Source organism: Panthera tigris, chromosome F3, assembly GCF_018350195.1.
Source record: "Panthera tigris isolate Pti1 chromosome F3, P.tigris_Pti1_mat1.1, whole genome shotgun sequence".
Lineage (NCBI taxonomy): Eukaryota > Metazoa > Chordata > Mammalia > Carnivora > Felidae > Panthera > Panthera tigris.
The window spans coordinates 19,533,627-19,551,707 of record NC_056678.1 but is presented as its reverse complement, the minus strand read 5'-3'; the positions used below and the strand labels follow the sequence as shown (position 1 = coordinate 19,551,707).

The window sequence follows — 18,081 nt, the reverse complement described above, 5'->3', positions numbered from 1 at the left end:
CTCTCCCTCCCTCCCTCCCTCCCTCTCCCTCTCCCTCTCCCTCCCCCTCTTTCCCCTGCTCACACTCACTCTCTTAAAATAAATAAATAAAAATAAATTTGTAAGGAACTGGCAAACACTTTTCTTGAAGTTACTATTTTCTCCTTCTGCCAACAACAGTGCATGAGAATTCCACTTGCTTCACATTCTCAGCTCAGTAGGTATTGTCCGTCATTTTAATTTTAGCTCTTTCAGTGGGTTTGAAATAGTGGTATTTCGTCCTTTTAACTTATAATTCTCTGATAATGGTTTTGAACACCTATTTACATACTTCTATGCTATTTCTGTGTTATATTGTGTCCTCATACCTTTGTGTGTAGGTGACATGTCCATTCAAGTCTACAGTCTACTTTGTAATGGGGTTGTTTATCTTTGTATTATTAGTTTATAGGAATTCTTTATATATTCTGGATACAAATTCTCTGTCAGCTCTGTGTGTAGCAAATATTTTCTACCAGATGGCGACATGCCTTTCTTATTTTCTTTGTACTTTCTTAACAGTTCGTATACATGATTCTTTTTTTTCCTATAATCTATTTATTTTTTATAAATTTTATAGCCAAGTTAGCACATAGTGCAACAGTGTTTTCAGGAGTAGATTCCTTAAACCCCTTACCCATTTTAGATCATCCCCTCTCCCACAACCTGTCCAGTCACCCTCTGTTTGTTCTCTATATTTTGAGTCTCTTATGTTTTGTCCCCCTCCCTGTTTTTATATTATTTTTGCTTCCCTTCCCTTATGTTCATCTGTTTTGTATCTTCAAGTCTTCATATGAGTGAAGTCATATGAGGATCTCTTTTGCACTGCTGGTGGAAATGCAAGCTGGTGCAGCCACTCTGGAAAACAGTATGGAGGTTCCTCAAAAAATTAAAACTAGAACTACCCTGTGACCCAGCAATTGCACTACTAGGTATTTATCCAAGGGATACAGGTGTGCTGTTTCGAAGGGACACATTCACCCCCATGTTTCTAGCAGCACTATCGACAATAGCCAGAGTATGGAAAGAGCCCAAATGTCCATCAACAGATGATGGATAAAGAAGATGTGGGGGTGTGTGTGTGTGTGTGTGTGTGTGTGTATGTATATATGTGTGTATATATATATATATATACACACATATATATGTATATGTATACATACATATATGTGTATATATATATATATACACACACGCACAATAGAGTGTAACTTGGCAATCAAAAAGAATGAAATCTTGCCATTTGCAACTATGTGGATGGAACTAGAGGGTATTATATGCTAAGTGAAATTAGTCAGAGAAAGACAAATGTCATATGACTTCACTCTTATACAGAATTCTTTATTTTTTTTTTTGCTTATACATGATTCTTAACAGTACTAGTGCTTTATTTTGTTCCCTGTAAGAAATACTTGGCAACCACAAGTTTGTGAAGATATTCTTCTGTCTTTACCTCTAGGAGTTTTTTAGCTTTTATACACACACACACAGACACACACACACACATGTATGTATATATAATTTTGTTGAATTGTATTTTTGTGTATAGTGTGAAGCAGGGATTGAAATGTTAGTATTTCTTAGATGTTATCCAGCTGGTCCATTCATATGTGTCAAAAAGACTTTTCTTCTCCCCTGTTGAATTATCTTGGCATCCTTGTCAAAAAATCAGTTGGAGTTACCACGGAGTTTCTCTGAGTTCTTCTCCATCCTGAGACTTCAGCAGGCCCTTCTCACCTGCACCTCAGAGGGAGACTTGTCTCCTGCTCTGACCCCAGCCTTTCTCATATTCTACTGGAAAGGCCCATAGAAAAGACTGAGAAGTGGGTACAGACTCCCCTGGAGCCTGAGGCTTCCAGAAATCATTACTTGCCATACCCACCCTGAGCTTTAAAAATTTGAATTCAGCTCTTTGCCTCTTACTGTTTTGACAGCAGCTGCCTCCCCATGTGACCACTTCAGCAAGAATGCAAGCAACTCTGGGTCCCCTCTGAGGTCTTGGAACCTTTTGGATTTTATGTTACTATTTTTTTTAATGACTTCGGTTTTGATTTTGTGGATTAAGTAGCAGAAGCCACATGCCCAGTAAATTATTTATTTCAGATGTTGTATGTTATCTAGATTTTCTATTTGGTTTTCATTTTAGTTTTTATTGCTATTCTGAGATTTCCTCATTGGTTCACATATTCCATCTTTTCCTTAATATCATTGTGCATAAGGTTAGCAGCTGTTTTAAGGTCTTTTTATACAGTTTCCAGCATCTGTTTCTATTGATTGCTTTGTCTCTAGATTAGTTACGTTTTCCTGCTTATTCATATGTCTAGTGATTTTTACATTTAATGAAAATTGATATAATGGGGGTTAAGTCTTCTGTCTTGCTATATATCCCATCTGTTCTTTGGTCCCCTTTTCTTTTACTCATTTCTTCTAGATTAATTCGGTAATATTTATTTTTTTAATGTTTATTTGTAAGAGAGAGAGAGAGAGAACGAGATCGAGTGGAGGAGGGGAAGAGAGAGAGGGAGACAGAGGATCCAAAGCAGGCTCTGTGCTGACAACAGGGAGCCCGATGGGGTGCTGGAACTCACGAAGCATGAGATCATGACCTGAACCAAAGTCAGACACTGAGCCACCCAGGTGCCCGAGTTCAGTAATATTTACAATTCCACGTTAGCTACTTATTTTGTTTTCTTTGGTTTGCTTCATTAGCTATAACTCTTTTCTTTTGTAGTCATTGCTTTAGGGTTAATAATATGCATTTTAAAGTACTTTCAAGTAATATTGTTTATTATGTCATATAGTGTAAGAGCCTTACAATGTTATACTTCCATTTTCCCTCCCCTATCCTTTTGATACAATTTTCATCCATTTTAGTTCTACATATGTTATAAACTCAGCATACCGCTCTTATTTTAGCCTGTTAAATAATCCATTATCTTTTAAGGAAATTTTAAAATTAAGAAGTCTTTTTGTATGTATCTGTTTATTTACCATTTCTAGAAATATTTCTTTTGTATAATTGCTGATTTCCATCTGGTATTTTCTTTCTTTCTTTTTTTCTTAAGTATTCATTAATTTATTTTGAGTGAGACAGAAAGAGAGAGATTGAGAGATTGTGCAAGCTGGGGAGGGGCAGAGAGAGATGGAGAGAGAGAATCCCAAGCAGGCTCTGGGCTGTCGGAGGCTCGTCTCACGAACGATGAGTTCATGACCTGAGCCTAAATCAAGAGTTGGATGCTTAACCAACTGAGCCACCCAGGTACCCCTGGTATTTTCTTTCTGATTGAAGCGCTATCATTAACAGTTTCTGCAGTGTTGATTTGCATAATAAATTCTTTCAGCTAACATTTGGCTGTTACATATGCAAAAATTTTTTTCTGTACTATGTGTCACTTCTTCAGGGACTCCTGTAATATGTAAATTGGATAGTTGAAGGTCCTTGATGCTGTTTCTTTTTCTTCTGCTCTGTGTTTACCTTTGGTGAGATTCTGTCGCTGTGTCTTTAAGTTTACTAATCTTTTCTTCTACTGAGTCTAAATGACTTTTAATACCTACCAGTGTACTTTGTCACCTCACACATTGTAGTTTTATCTCTAGAAGCACAGATTTGGTCTTTTTAATGCCTTCCTTATCTCTAACAGTTGTAACCTTTATTCTACATATTTGAACAAATGAAATATAGTTATAATAATTGCTAATGTTGTTGTCTACTAATTCTGTCATTCATGGCATTTATATATCTTTTTCCATTGATTTTATTTTTCTCTTCATTATGGGCTTTATTTTTTTTAACTTTTTTCACGTGTTATAATTTATGGTTCGATGATCGCCATTTTGTATATTACCATGTTGGACTGCAGGATGATTTTATATTTTTATAAATGTTCCTGAGCTATGTTTTAAGACACAGTTAAGTTCCTTGAAAACCATTTAATTTCTTTTAGGTACACTTATCAGCTTTCTTGGGTGGCACCATAGAAGCTTTTATCTCGGCATGCCTTTCTACCACTACTACAATACCCTTGTGAATTGTGCAGTTTTTCTACTCTGGCAGTGGGAACATGGATTTCTTCTGACCATGTGTGAGCTCTGATATTTTTTTCCACTCTGTTTCTCTCGGGTGTTTCTTTCCCCAGCTTTGGGTAATTTTTTTATATGCATACTCTGAGAGTATTCAGCTGAAGACTTAAGGCAGTTCTCCCTCTTTAAGTGAAGATCTTTCCTCTTCAGTACATTGTCATTGGAACTCTGGTCACATTGGCCTTCCTGGTATCCTGTCTGTATCTCTTCAACTCAGAGAAACTCCCTTGCCCTGCATTTTGGGAGCTAACTCCACGTAGTAAGGTGGGACGATTGTAATCCTCCCTCATTTGTCTCCCTTTTCTCATGCATCATTGTCTTCTACTGCCTGATATTCTGTGTTTTGAAAATCATTGTTTTATATATTTTGCACATTTTAAAAATTGTTTTAAGTGAGAAGGTGGATCCAGTTCCTGTTACTCCATGTTGGCTCAAATGGAGGTATATTTTGATGTAATTTCACGTGCACAGAAAAGTTTCAAAAATACCTTAAGGTATTCTCATGTACCTTTTACTCATTTCCACCAGTCGTTTACATTTTGTCCATTTGCTTGCTCTCTCTTGGTGTCTCTCTTGGTGTCTCTCTCTCTTTCTCTATTTTTTCCTGAAAAAAAAGTTTTTGAGAGCAAGATCAAGACATCATGTCCCTTTATACTTAAATATGTCATTAAATATGTCAGTGTGCATATACTAAGGAAACAAGGGCATCCTCTTATGTAACTAGATTAGAGTTATAAAAACCAGGAAATTTGATATTAATACAATAATGTCATCTCATCCTTTTTATCAATTGTCCCAGTAATGTCCTGAATAGTAACTGATTGTTCCAGTCCAGGATCAAATCCAGGATCCTGAATTATATTCAGTTGTCACATCTCTTTAGTGTCTAATTTGGAACAGTTCTTCAGCCTTTCTTTGTGCTTTTTGACCTTGAAATTTTTGAAGACTTTCAGCCATCTGCTTTGTAGAATGTTCCTCAGTTTTGATTTGTCTGATGTTTCTTCATGATTAGATTCAGGATATGCATTTTTGGCAAGAATACTACTGAAGTGATAGTGTATTCTCCTCAGTGAATCTTATTAGGAGGCACATAATGTCAGTTTGCTCCCAAATTGGCTGTGTTAGCTTTGATGGCTTGGATAAAATGGTATTTTCTAAGTTTCTTTACTTAAAAAATTTCCCCTTTGTAATTAATAAGTAACTTCAGTGAAATATTTTAAAAATCTATGAATACACAACTATCATCAAACTTTTGCCTACCAGTTTTAGCATCCAGTAATAATTTTCTAATTCCACCAGTCTCCCTATGTTAATTAGTCGGATTTTACTATAAGGAAAACTTTCTTTGCTCTCCTATTGATATGTTTTTATGATGGAAGACTCTTAGATTTTTAGATTTTATTAATGTATTATATTATAATACATATGTAATAATATATATGTGTAACATATATTATAGCACATTATATTCTTTATTTAATTAGATATTCATCCCAAGTTTGATGAGTGGAGAATCCCTCTATCTTCTGTTGCATTTTGATAGGTCTTCATGTTTTTTTGAGTATTTTTTTAGTTTTTGTACCAATGAGATACTCCAGGCATTGCTTGTTAGTTTCTCTGCATTAGCCCTGGAATCATCATTTCTTTATGAGCCTTTGGTTTATGGTAAGGATAATAATATTTAGAAACCAAGATATGGGCACAGTGTGTGTTTATTGTTACCAAAGTGCCATCACTTGGAAAACCACGCACACGCATGCGCGTGCGCACACACACACACACACACACACACACACATTCTTAATTCTACCTGCATCTGTTTATTAAAAAGCATGAGTTTAGGGGTGCCTGGGTGGCTCAGTCGGTCAAGCAGCCGACTTTGGCTCAGGTCATGATCTCGCCATATGTGAGTTAGAGCCCTGTGTCGGGTTCACTGCTGACAGCTCAGAGCATGGAGCCTGCTTTGGATTCTGTGTCTCCCTCTCACTCTGCCCCTCCTTGACTCATGCTCTGTCTCTCTCTCTCTCTTTCAAAAGTAAATATTAAAAAATTTTTAAAGAAAAGCATCAGTTTATTCTTACACCTTTAATTCTAATCAGATACCATGGGATATATCTTACTTTTCCTTGTCCCCATATTTTAAATCCATTTTCCAACAATGGGAAACCTGGCTTCAATATTCTCAATATATTTGTTCATAGTATACTTGCAAATGTTTAATAAATTTTTCTTCAAAAAACAAACTGAAACAAAAATATTTATAACATTTGCTTATTTTTTATAGTGTGAATACTTTCTCCATGGCCAAATTCAGTCTACCAACATGACTGCATCAGCGAACACAGAACTGGGAAGAGATGTTCACACTTGATGGGGTGAGTTAATGGCAAAACCTACACACCATAGCACGCAATGCCAAGAAGTCGTATCATAATTACAAACCCCTATCTCTGTAAAAAGCAAATATATTAACAAGGGTCCAATATTTATAACTTTTTAAAGTAAAATGTACATAGTGAATTAAATCTTATATGTACAATGTCAATGAGTTTTGATATGTAACTAACACGTGTATTAAGATACAAAACATTTTTATCACTCTAAATGTTCTCTGATAGCTTTTTCTAGTCAGTGAGACACTCAGAGGAAAGCACTGTTGTAATTTTTGTCATCAGAGATCAGCTTTGACTGTTCTAGATCGTCACTCTAAGTAAAATGATATGATACAATTTTTTTTTTGATCTGGCTTTTTTCACTCAGAAAAATATATGTCAGAGTCATCTTTATTAATGCATATGTAAGCAATTTTTTTGTGTTGCTGGGTAGTATTCAGTCCTTTAAACCTACAATAATTTGTTTACCCATTTTCCAGTGATGAGTGTTTGCATTCTTTTTACTTTTTTTGGTTATTATGAAAAAAACTATAAACATTTCCATATAATTCACTTTGTAAATAAATGTTTTTATTTCTCTTTGATATATATCTAAAAATGAAATTGCTGGTTTATAGGGTAGATGTTTGTTTAATTTTACATGAAATAAACATTTTTTTAATTGTTTGTATCATTTACACTTTCATCAGCAATATACAAATTTTGGGCCAAAGTTCAGTCTTTGCAGGCTTCTTACTTTAGCAACTCTATTGGGTGAATGGTAGTATCTTAGGGATTTATTTTGCATTTTACTAACTACTGGTGATGCTGTGAACTTTATATGTGCTCATTAACCGTTGCATGTATCACTTAAGTTTTTAGAAATGTAGTGTCATAGTGTATTTTTCATAATATTCTCTTAATTTCTTTTTAAAATCTGTAGTATGTATAGTAACATCTACTTTTTCATTATTTCTGTTGGTAATAAATTATTTCAGCCTTTTTATTTCTGAAAAGGATATTTTGTTTATAAAAGATATTTTTGCTGGATATTGAGTCTCTAGGATTACAGCAATATTGTTACACTTCATGTTTACTGATATTTTCTTCTACAATATCTAATGTGCCATTTTCCATATCTAGTGTATTTCTATCTTACACATGTTAGAATTAATTTCTATAATTTTGATTGAGCTGTTATAAAACATCCTGTAAGCCTACAGTAAACATTTGAATTTTTCCTCTAGCTTCTTGAATATGGAGAATAGAATTATAGTAACTATTTAAAAAACATTGTCTACTAATTCTGTAGACATGTCTTTTGGGGGGATGGTTTGGATTGATTGACTTTTTTTTTATTGCTGTAAGTCTTCTGTCTACCACTCAGCTTTTTTGCATGCTTCTAATATTTAATTGGTTGTCATACACTGCAAATTTTACCTTGTGGATGGTAAGATATTTTTACTATTGTAAGTACTATTGAGGTATTTCTTCTTTTTTTGACACGGTTAATTTGCCTGGAGACAGTTTGATCCTTTTAGCTCTTCAATCTCTGTGATTCTGGGAGCAGGACAGTGTGTAGTCTTGGGCTAATTTTGCTCCACTACTGAGGCAAAACCATTCTTATGATTCTACCTGTTGCTCCCTAGATTATGAGGTATTTCCACTTTGGCAAGTGAAACTGTCTTCAGACCTAGGTGAGCTCTGGGGACTGTTTTCCTGGTTGGTTCTTTCCCTAACCTTGGGTAGTTTCCTCACATGAATTTTAGGATAAATAATATGAATATTTGGGAGAGTCCTCCCACTCTTGTTTTCTCTCTTTCTCAGCAGCTCCCTCCTTTGTGTTATTCTGACCTGTGTATTCTAGCTGTCCTTGCCTCCCCATTCTTGCAGCTCTGTCTCATCAATTCAGAAAGACCAATAGGTTCTGTCTGGGTTCTTTTCCTTTTACAATTAGGAACCTCTTCCACACAATTGGCTCAAGATTTCATAAGGTTTACTTCATTTGTTTCCATTATCTTAAGGATCTCTTTTATTCACTGGCTTATAGCCAGTGTCTTGAAAAACATTGTTTCATGTATTTCCTCAGGTTTTTAGTTGTTTCAGGTGAGATAGTAAATCTGGTCCCTATTCTTCTATCTTGGGTGAAAGTAGAGACCCATATGTCTTTTAAAAATTTACGTGAGGAGGGGAATGGCAGAGTAAGGAAGTCCAAAAGTCTATGCTTCCAAAAAAAAAAAAATCAATGAGAAAAAAAACTGTTAAAAACTATCTGGGTCAAGAGGAACCTGAGTGGCTTCGTGTTTAAGCATCCAACTCTTGATTTCATTTCAGGTCATGATTTAATGGTTCATGGGTTCAAGCCCCACATTGAGCTCTGCAGCTGGCAGCATGAAGCCTGCTTGATATTCTCTCTCTCTCCCTCTCTCTCTGCCCCTCCCCCTCTAGTGCCTTCTCTCTCTCTCTCTCTCTCTCTCTCTCTCTCTCTCCCCCTCAGAAATAAATAAAAACGTTAAAAAAATTTTTTTAAAAACCTTTCTGGGCCAACATTTTACAGAATCTGGAAACTAATCAAAAGCTTGCAAAAACCAGGGAATACTTACTCAGGAAAACCTAGCTTGATCTAAATAATTACAGTGAGCTTTGTGGTATTTTAAACTTTTTTGGATCCTTCCCTACTCTCTAACACAGTGGTACCATTGAAAATTAAGTTTGTATTCTGGCACTAACACCAGAGGGAGCAGAATGAACTACATTAGCAAAAATTTGTAATGGTGTTGACCTGTCTGGTGCCTCCTTAGTAGGTCAGTTCAAAAGGCTTGCCTTTATCATGCATAACACAGAATTATCCCACTGCTCTAGCAGCTACCCAGGGTGCATTTGTCAAAAATGTTTATAGCCAAAGATACTTGTTGTTGCCATAAGTAATGGATAACAGTTAAGGCAAACAGTACGTCATAAAAACAGTTAGGAGGAGAGATTGATGAATGAAATGTTTTGGGGAATAAGAAATCTGAAAAACTCTGACATATTCTTGGAACTATTCACCCCTAGACTGTGCATATACTCAAGAAAGCCCTGAGGAGGTCCTAACTCTCAGTTCTGTTTTCTGCCTTGTTCAAGCAGGTAGTGAAGGTTAAGGCAGAGATGTAAATTATGTGGCTGAATGTAGAAGGCATACACACATAGAGTTCATCTACCAGACTGGGAGGTTTTTTGCATTCCACACCATTCGGGAAATCCATGTCCCATCACTATCTGGCCATTAAGCAAATGGAACAGAGACTTCAGTGGGCATAAGTGACAAAACCTACAGATGTTACAAAATTAGCTCAAAAAGTCACTAAACAAGAAACCAGCAATAATTACAACAGACAGCAATGGCAAACCTATGGAGCAGGGAGGGGAATGTGATTTCCAGAGTTGCTGTATCATATTATTCAAAATATCCAGTTTTCAATAATTAGAAGTTATGCAACGAAATGAGAAAGTCTGACCCATATACAGGAAAAGCAAATTAATCATCAGAAACTCTTTCTGAGGAAGCACTGACATTGAACTTATTAGACAAATACTTTAAATCAGAAGTTTAAATATGTTCAGTTAAGGAAACCATGTGCAAGGAACCAAAAGGAATTATTGGGGCACCTGGGTGTCTCAGTCGGTTGAGCGTCCGACTTCAGCTCAGGTCATGATCTCACAATTCGTGGGTTTGAGCCCCACATCGGGCTCTGTGCTGACAGCCTGGAGCCTGCTTCTGATTCTGTGTCTCCCTCTCTCTCTGCCCCTCCCCTGCTCACACTCTGTCTCTCTCTGTCTCTCAAAAATAAATAAATGTAAAAATTTTTTTTTAAAAAAAGGAACTAAAAGGAATTATGAAAATGATATCTCAAATACAGTACATCTGTAAAGAGACAGAAAATTTTTAAAGGAACCAAATATTTTGGTATGGATAAAAACAGTAACTGAAGTGAAAAACTCACTAGGGGATATCAATAGCAGATTTTATCAATAGAAGGAAGAATCAGTTAACTTAAAGATAGGTGAATTGAAATTGTCCAGTCTGAGGAATAGAAAAAAAAGGAAGGAAGAAAAATAATCAGAGCCTCAAAGACTGATGGGATACTGTCAAGCATATAGTAGGAGGCCTAGAGGGAGAGGAGAGAAAGGTGAAGAAAGAATGTTTGAAGAAATAATGAGTGAGGCCTCCTAGAACTGATGAAAAATTTGAATCTGAATATCTAAGAGTCTCAGTGAACTCCAATTAGATAAGTTCAAATAGATCCACACTGAGATACATTATAATCAAACTGTTGAAAGGCAAAGAATACTGAAAACAGCAAGAGAAGTGACTTGTCATAAGCAAAGGATCCTTAATAAGATTAGCAGCTAATCTTGCCTCAGAAACCATAGAGGGTAGAATACATCAGTATGATATATTCAGAGTACTGAAAGAAAAAAGAAACTGCCAACCAAGAATTCTATCCAGCAAAACTATCCCTCGAAGATTGGCAAATTGAGACATTCCAAGACAAACAAAAACTGGGAGAGTTCATTGCTAGCAAACAGTAACTTGAAGGGACACAAAGAAACAAAGAACACCAGTAATGATAACTACAAATGAAATTATAAAATTTGTATTAATGTTTTTTTTACTCCTTTTTTTCTATTATTTAAAATACAGTTACATCAAACTATAATTATAAATCTGTATCAGTGGGCACAAATGTATAAAGACATGACTTGTGACAATAACATAAGAGGGGACAGTTTTTTTATATGTAGGAGGAAGTTTTTGTATATGTAAAAATAAATAGGTGTTGAATTATAAGTTAAGATTGTAATAAATTAATATTGTTATAAATAAAGATGTTAAGTATAGTACCCAGGGCGTCTACTAAGAAAATAACTCAAAACTATATGATAAAAGAATAAAAATAGAATTAAAATGATAAACTAGAAAATATTTAACACAAAATAAGATAGTAATAAGAGGAACTGAGGAACAAAACTGATGTGACATATAGAAAACAAGTAGCAAAATGGCAGAGCAAATCCTTATCAGTAATAATTAAATGTAAATGGATTAAACTCTCCAGTTGAAAGACAGAGATGAATAGAATGGATTAAAGAATTATGGTTCAACTACATCTCTATAAGCGATTCACTTTAGATTTAGATACTCAAATAGGTTGAAAAAAAAGTATGGAAAATATACTCCTGAAAACAGTATACAAAAGAGAGCTGAAGTGGCTAAACTAATATACAAAATTACTTTAATCTAGAAATTATTATGAGAGACAAAGGACATTTAAAGGGTCAATTCATCAAGAAAATATAACAGTTATAAACAATAGAACTACAAAATACATGAAACCAAAGCTGACTTAATTGCAGGGAGAGATAGTTCAAAAATAATAGTTGGAGTCCTCAGTATTCTGTTTCAATAATGGATAGAACAACTTGACAGAAAGCAAGGAAATAGAAAGGTAAATGAACTACACTATAAACCTACTAGATCTAACATTCAGGCATTCTTCTGAAGTACACGTGGAACTTTGTATATGCCAAAGATAATTGAAAACATATATTCACACAAAAACTTGTACATGAATGTTCACAGCTATGTTATTCAGCATAGCCAAAACAGTAGAACCACCCAAATATCCATCAACTGATTAGTGGAAAAGCAAATAGTAGTTTTCTTATAAAATGGGATATTATTTGTCCATAAAAAGGAAAGAAGTACTAATGCATGCTACAACATGGATGAATCTTGAAAACATTTTGCTCTGTGAAAGAATCCAGACACAAAAATCCACAATATATGATTCCATTTATATGAAACATCCTGAATGGGAAAATCCATTGAGACAGAAAGTAGATTAGCAGTTGTCATAGGCTAGGGTAAGAATGAAATGGGGATGGCAGCTTAATAGATGTGCAGCTTCTCTGGAGGGTGACAAAAATATAAAAATATACATTAATGATGGTTGTATATCACTGTGAACATACTAAAAACTCCAAAGATTATACTCTAAAATGTTTAAATGTGAATATTATATTCTTGGGAATTTTATCTCAGTAAAAAATAAATTTAAAAACTTAAGCAAAGAAAACATAGTCTTTTATATTTGTGTTTTTTGATTATTATTCCTTTCTGTAGATCTGAGTTTCTGATATCATTTCCCTTAATTTATTTAAGTCAATAAATTTTTACTTAAGGAGTTTTACATGTGAATCCTTCCACTCCCAATCACTGTAGTTTTTCCAAAGTCAGAATCATTACCTTCAAAATAACCCTTTTAAAAAGAACTTTTGGGGGTGTCTGGGTGGCTCAGTCAGTTAAGCATCCAGCTCAGGTCATGAACTCCCAGTTCATGAGTTTGAGTCCCACATCAGGCTCTGTGCTGACCACTCAGAGACTGGAACCCGCTTCAGATTCTGTGTCTCCCTTTCTTTCTGTCCCTTCCCCCACCTCAAGAATAAATAAAGAACTTTAGTTCAGTCTACAGTTGTCACTGTCAGTCCAGAATTATTTCAGTTGGGCTTCTTTGAGCGCCATTTGAACATGGACATACTTCAAAAATTCCCCACCTGTAACCTTTGGGATTCAGCATAACATGTATCTCAGTATAACCACTCATTTCCCTTTATTCTAAAGAACTTTTTTGTTCTCTAGTACAGTTCTGCTGGAGATGAATTATCTCAAGAATTTTTTTGAATATTTTGTCATTTAATTTAAAGGACATTTTTGCTAGCTTTAAGATTCTGGGATGACAATGTTTTTCAACACTTTAAAGATGTTATAGGGGTTTATTTCTACGTGAAGCTAAATGTAATTTCTTTTGCTGTTTTTCTGGATATTATGTTTCTTTTTTCCCCTAAGATTACTCTTACGATTGTATCTTTATCTTTGGCCTTCACTGGTATGATTATGATATGCCTAGATGAGTTTCTCTTTGTGTTTACCTTTATTGAGATTTTGGAGATTCTTTGTTCTGTCACTTATTTTTCCCTAAACTTGAGAAATTTTTCAAGTACATTTTCTTACATTTTATATTTTTTACTTCTGAGACTTTAATGAAGAGAGTATTACACAGCAGAGTATTTTCCTACATGTCACTTAATATGTTTATTTATGTCAAATGTTTTCTTCCTGTTCTTCTACTAGCTTGTTTGTATTGATACATCTTCAAGTTAAATGACTCTTTTTCTTCTTTCTCCAATATGCTGGTAAGAATTTCCATTAAATTTTCATTATAGCAATTGTGTACACTTTAATTCTGGTGGTATTTTTGTATTAATCTTTTTAATGGTTTCCATTTTTCTGCTGAGGTTTCCCACATGAAAAAATTCTTCACAGATTCTTTTAAATCCTGAACATACTTTATGCCACTGATATGAAGTCCTTATGCTGTTTATACCATTTGATTCTTTGGGGTATCTGCTTCTATTGAATGCTTCCTCTCTTGACTCCAGGCATATTTTTCCGTTTCTTTGTAAATCTAGTAATATTTTATTCTTTTTTAAATATTTATTTTTATGGGGGGTGGGGTGGGCAGAGAGACTCTCACGCAGGCTTTCTCTGTCAGCACAGAGCCTTTCACAGGGCTTGATCTTAGACTTTGTGAGATCATGACCTGAGCCGAAATTAAGAGTTGAACTCTTAACCAAATAAACCCACCCAGGTTCCTCTAGTAATATTTTGTTCTAAACTGGACTCTGGGTGTATGGTGTTTTAGAGACTTTGAACTCTGCTATTTTCCTCTGTTGAGTGTTGATTTTTGTTCTAGCCTGAAGCTAATTGGGCTGGATTTAACCTCCAAACAGTATCTTCCCTGTTGTGTTCAGCTAATGAAATACCCTCTTAGACTTTTTCAGTTCTGTTTTTAACTAAGTCCCTTGAAGTTTTCCCCATGAATGTGTATTCTAGTGATCAGCCAAGTGTTGGGCAGACTTTGTATTCCAATATAGAGGTTTATCCCACCCTGTGGCTCCACTCTTCATATAATTTTCTCCCTAACCCACTAGTCACTTTGACAGCCCCAATTTCTTCCTCTGATTACTCAAGCTGTAAGACTACAACTTTATTCTACTCTACACCATATATACTGAGAAATGGCCTTGGGTGAAGAGTCACATATATAACTCTAACCTAATGGACTTCACTCTCCAAGAGTCAATTCCTGTAAAGTTTCTGCCTTAATTACTCAATTAGTTTTTCAGGCTTTCTGTAATAAAGCACCACAAACAGGGAAGCTTAACCAATAGAAATTTATTGTTTCATAGTTCTAGAGGCTAGAAGTCTGAGATCAGTGTATTAGCAGGGTTGGTTCCTTCTGAGGGCTGTGAGGGAGAATCTGCTCTATGCCTTCCTCCATCCTTCTGGTTTGCTGGCAATATATGGCACAGCTTGGCTTGTAGGTGCATCAAACTCTGCTCTCATCTTTACATGGTGCTCTTCTTTTGTGTGTGTGTTTCTGTGTCCAAATATCCTGTTTTTATACGGACACCAGTATTATTGGATTAGGGTCTATTTTTATGACCTCATATTAACTTGATTACTTGTGTAAAGACCTCTTTCTGCATAAGGTTGCATCCTGAGATATTGGGGGTCCGGATTTCAAATAATCGTTTTTGGGGGAAATCACAGTTCAACTCAGAACAGTCACTCTCCATTGCCTTCCGGTTGTTGTTTATAAAATACTTTGTCTATATTTTATAACTTTTTTCTGCCATTTTGCCTCTCTATGCCTCTTCTCTTTGGCAGTCATGAGTCTGTTCTTTGTATATATAAGAATGTTTCTTCTTTTGTATATGGGTGTATGTATATGTATGTGTGTGTTTGTGTGTGCGTGCCACATGCCACATTTCTGTATCCATTGGGTTGCATCCATAGCTCAGCTATTGTAAATAATGCTGCAATAAACATAGGGGTGAAATATATCTTTTTGAATTAGTGTTTTCATTTTCTTTTGGCAAATACCCAGTAATAGAATTACTAGATCATATGGCATTTCTATTTTTAATTTTCTGAAGAACCTCCGTACTGGTTAGCATAGTGGCTGCACCAGTTTGCATTTCCATCAACAGCATACTTGTTGTTTCTTGTGTTTTTGCTTCTGATAAATTCTGACAGGTATAGGGTGATATCTCATTGTGGTTTTGGTTTGTACTTATGATTAGTGATGTTGAGCATGTTTTCATATGTCTATTGGCCATTTATATATCTTCTCTGGAAAAATGTCTAATCACATTTTTTAAATTGGGTTATTGTTGTAGGATTTTTTTCTTGGTGGTGAGTTTTATAAATTCTTCATATATTTTGGATATTAATCCCTTATTGGGTATATCATTTTCAAATATTCTTTCCCATTCAGTAGGTTGCCTTTTCATTTTGTTCATGGTTTCTTTTACTATCAGGTTTTATAGTAGCTATCTGTGGATATTCTGCCATTATTGGAAATGGGAATTATCTGAAAATTTTTGTTAGCAGGTAGACATTGTGTATAATATATGCTAGACAGTTTGTTTTGTCTTCCTTTATACAACGTTAGTTTTGTTTTTGCAGAGAGTTAAATACTGACTCTCCTTAAAACTTTCAGATTTAATTTTATACCTTTGTGTGTAGGAATCCTCTCTAATTTGTTCTTATGCTAGGCTGTGGCCCTTAATCTAGGCAAAGCGTCTGCAAATTTTGGCTCATGGAACTAATCTGACCTGAATTTTTTTTTCCTATGGCCCATAGCTAAAAATGTTTTTTTTTTTTCATTTTTAAAGAGTTGAAGAAGGAGGAGTAGAAGAAACAAAGATGACTATATGTGGTTGTAATTCTGAAAATATTTACTATCTGATTCTTTACAGAAGATATTTATGACCCCTGCTCTGAACTATAGACTTTTTAGTGTCACAAATGAATAAAGAAGTGCTCAGTGAGGTCTTTCCACCTAGGCTGGGTTGGACTCTATCTCCTAGCACCACATCACCTTTGGTGATGGGAGCGGCACCACATGCATGAAGAAGGGACAGGAGCAGACCCCACACCAAGCACTCCAGGTACCAGGGGCCTGCACTTGGAAGACAAGTTCCCATAACATTTGGTTTTGGAAACCAGTGGGTTGTAACCTCATGAGTTTTTATAGGTACAGGACTCTGGGGACTTTAAAAATCAGTGGACTTGTTTTGGGAGAGCCAGAGAGCAATAGGAAATTAAGCCTGTCCCTTTAGAGAGGCAGCATAACAAACAATCCCACGGAGATACTGCACAGAAGTAGAAGTTTGAAAAGCACCTGAGGTATATGTAAAGGAGGGTTATTTACTAATCTCAGAGCATGTTTTGGAGGGGCGAGGATCTTTAGAAGACTTCTCCAAGAACAAAAGAGCTGGTAGGAGCCACTTCTATCACCCTTCTCCCAAGTCTGAACAGCTTGACACCTGTGGGAACCAGTGCAAATACCGTCTACCCGCATCCCACCCCTGTATTCTCCTGCAGATTCACCCATTCGACCTGCCCCATGTGGCAGGAGTCCCTTCAAAGCAGTTCCTGCCATGTCTCATCATGCAGGCAGCCCCAGCAGTGAACAGCCCCACCTCCAAAGTGACTCCTTCCCTGGGTAGAGGGGAAGATAACCATACACACTGGTTCCACTGCAGTCCCAGAAGCTAAACCATATAACTGGCAGTGCAGAGAGAGTACCCTGCTGATCCGTGCACCTGTAGCCCTAGCACATGTCCTGGGGGTAGGTTCTGATCTGACTGCCAGCCCTACCTACCAATACCAGCCTTTCAGGGAACGCACAGGAAAGCAGTCTAGCTCAGTGCAACTACAGCCCCAGCAAATGGGTTGAGGGCAGACATCTGATCTGACTGCTTACACTGCCCAACTACAAGCCCATGGTGTAGGCACAATAGGCAAAGGGAGCTATTGTAGCCAAATGGACTGAAGGCAAACTAGGCTCAGCCACAACAGTAGAGCACATTCAACCCACATAGGAGACACTCCTGAAGCTCCTGATTTTGGTGAGCAGGGGACATTGTGCTAAAGTGCATCATAGGACCTCTTCTCCATCAGGATAGTACTTTCAAGATCAGAAGACATAACTGACTTTCCTAATGCATAGAAACAAACAGAGAGTTAAACAAATTGAGGATACAGAAGAATATGTCTCAAATGAAAAAAAAAAAAAAAAAAGAAACAGGACAAAACCACTGCAAAAGACCTAAGTGAAATTGAGACAAACAATATTCCTGATAAAGAATTCAAAGTAATCATTATAAAGATACTTACTGGACTTGAGAAAAAAGTGGAAGACTTCAGTGAGACCTTCAACAAAGTGAAAGACAGTATAAAAAAAAGAGATGAAGAACTCAAGTGAAATTGAAAGTACACTAGAAGGAATCGATGGATTAGAGGAGGCAGAAGAAAGAACTAGTGAACTAGAAAACAGAGTAATGAAAAGCAACCAAGGGGAACAGCAAAAAGAAAAAAAAAGAATAATAAAAGATGGGAATAGGTTAAGGGAACTCAGTGACGTAATCAAGCCAGGAGGCACAGAGAGCTCCCAACAAAATCAACCCAATTAGATCCACACCAAGACACATAATAATT

The 18,081-nt window shown here is 35.9% G+C and overlaps 1 protein-coding gene across 1 annotated transcript in view; it reads left to right on the top strand.

Moving 5' to 3' along the window:
• The window catches only part of LOC102959460, a 495,184-nt gene that overhangs the window by 241,063 nt on the left and 236,040 nt on the right, over positions 1-18,081 (top strand). Inside the window, exon 7 of the mRNA XM_042976372.1 lies at positions 6,383-6,473. Coding sequence (XP_042832306.1) covers positions 6,456-6,473 — 18 coding nt within the window. The 5' untranslated portion in view covers positions 6,383-6,455. The remainder of the gene's footprint in view (positions 1-6,382; positions 6,474-18,081) is intronic.